This window comes from Micromesistius poutassou (assembly GCF_964030765.1).
Source record: "Micromesistius poutassou genome assembly, chromosome: 6".
In the NCBI taxonomy this organism is placed as follows: domain Eukaryota; kingdom Metazoa; phylum Chordata; class Actinopteri; order Gadiformes; family Gadidae; genus Micromesistius; species Micromesistius poutassou.
This window is the reverse complement of record NC_140276.1, coordinates 11081623-11083405: the sequence shown is the minus strand read 5'-3', so window position 1 is coordinate 11083405 and position 1783 is coordinate 11081623. Positions and strand designations below refer to the sequence as shown.

At 48.5% G+C, this 1783-nt stretch overlaps 1 protein-coding gene across 1 annotated transcript in view; it reads left to right on the top strand.

Annotated features, from left to right (window-relative positions):
- glra1 (glycine receptor, alpha 1) overlaps window positions 1–1783 on the top strand; it is a gene marked incomplete at both ends in the record, with an annotated part of 60585 nt that extends 58802 nt beyond the window's left edge. Inside the window, 1 exon segment of the mRNA XM_084469173.1 lies at window positions 1448–1783. Within this exon segment, the coding sequence (XP_084325299.1) occupies window positions 1448–1783 (336 nt within the window).

Here is a 1783-nt window from a genome sequence, read left to right as displayed (position 1 = left end):
GAACACACACACAAGCACAGGCATACATATATACACATATTTCACTGACTTTGAGAGAGGCATGTGTGTGTGTGTGTGTGTGTGTGTGTGTGTGTGTGTATGTTCGTGTGTGTTATAGATGAGATTGCTTGAAGACAAGGACAGAACCGGGCCAGGAGTGCTAAAATTGGATTGCTGCTGCACACACACAAACACACACAAGTACTCATACACACACACACGCACACGCACACGCACACGCACACACACACACACACAAACCTCTCACACGCATACATACAAACACACAAACACACACACAAAAACATACTCATACACTCTACTTTATTCTTTATCTCACACACACACACACACACACACAGAAAGGCCTTGATTAAGCACATTTACTAATGTGGATTTTGGATTGGCTAGTGTTAGTGTGGTTCGGTGGAAACTGGAAGCCAGTGTCTGTTGTGGACAGTGAGACGACCTGGACCTCGCCTACGGTTCTCTGATCTAAGACCCTGCATGTGTTGTTACTGTCTACATACAGACACACACACACACACACACGGACACAAGTGCCCATACACACAAACAAACGCACACACACACACACACATACACACTCACACACACACGTTGGTGAATGTCAATTACCCTCTTCTTCAATAGGTTAATTGTTTGTGGCACTGTGATGCCATGGCATGTTATTATGAATTTTGGATTGTATCATGTCTGGACACACATTGTGGTTTTGTGTTCATAAATATACATTCCATTTGATTGACAGTTGGCTAGAATTGACTCTATAGCCTATTTTCTCCCAGACTAAGTCACTCTCTCTATGGTAACTGAGAGACATGTGAATTACTTGAGTTAAACACCTTTTACATAGCCTGTTCATGCGGAATGTTGCAGCAATAATCCACCTTGTTTAAAGCATGCATTCATTGCTAGTTGTTCCGCGTGGAGAGAGCAGCAGAATTAGTAACGCAGCCATATTGACATCTGTGTAAAAGGGGTGAACCGGCATGGTGGGACATAGTTGACCTTTGGATGGTGGTGGTGTTATTGTTGTGACCCGCTTCAGGGGGATTTAAACACCTCTGAGGAAGAAACTTGTTAACATCTCCATCAGTGGCGTCGAAATTTCTCAAAGTCAGCATAATGCCGGAACTTCTTTACAGCAATGTTGCAGGATATTGTGTAAAAGGGGCTTAAGTAGAAGAAGAAGTAGAATTATTTAATTGATATAGCGCTCTAGACACTCAAAGACGCTTTACAGTGAAGGGGGGGGGGACCTCACTAACCACCGCCAATGTGTAGCACCCACTTGGGTGATGCACGGCAGCCGATCGGCGCCGGAACGCTCACCACCCACCAGCTTGAGGTGGAGAGTGAGGGAATCAAAGAATCAGCCAATTATATTAAGTTCTCTCTCTCTCTCTCTCTCTTCTCTCCACAGGAGGACGAAACTGGAGAGGGACGGTTCAGCTTCGCCGGCTACGGCATGGGCCCCGCCTGCCTGCAGACCAAGGACGGCATGGCCATCAAGGGCAACAACAACAACGCGCCAGCGACCGGCGCGGCCGGCGGCGGCGGCGGGGGCGGCGGCGGCGGCGGCGGCGGTGGGCCGCCCGAGAAGACGGTGGAGGAGATGAAGAAGCTGTTTGTGAGCCGCGCCAAGCGCATCGACACGGTGTCGCGCGTGGCCTTCCCCCTCGTCTTCCTCATCTTCAACATCTTCTACTGGATCATCTACAAGATCATCCGCAGTACGGACGTCCACACGATGACATGA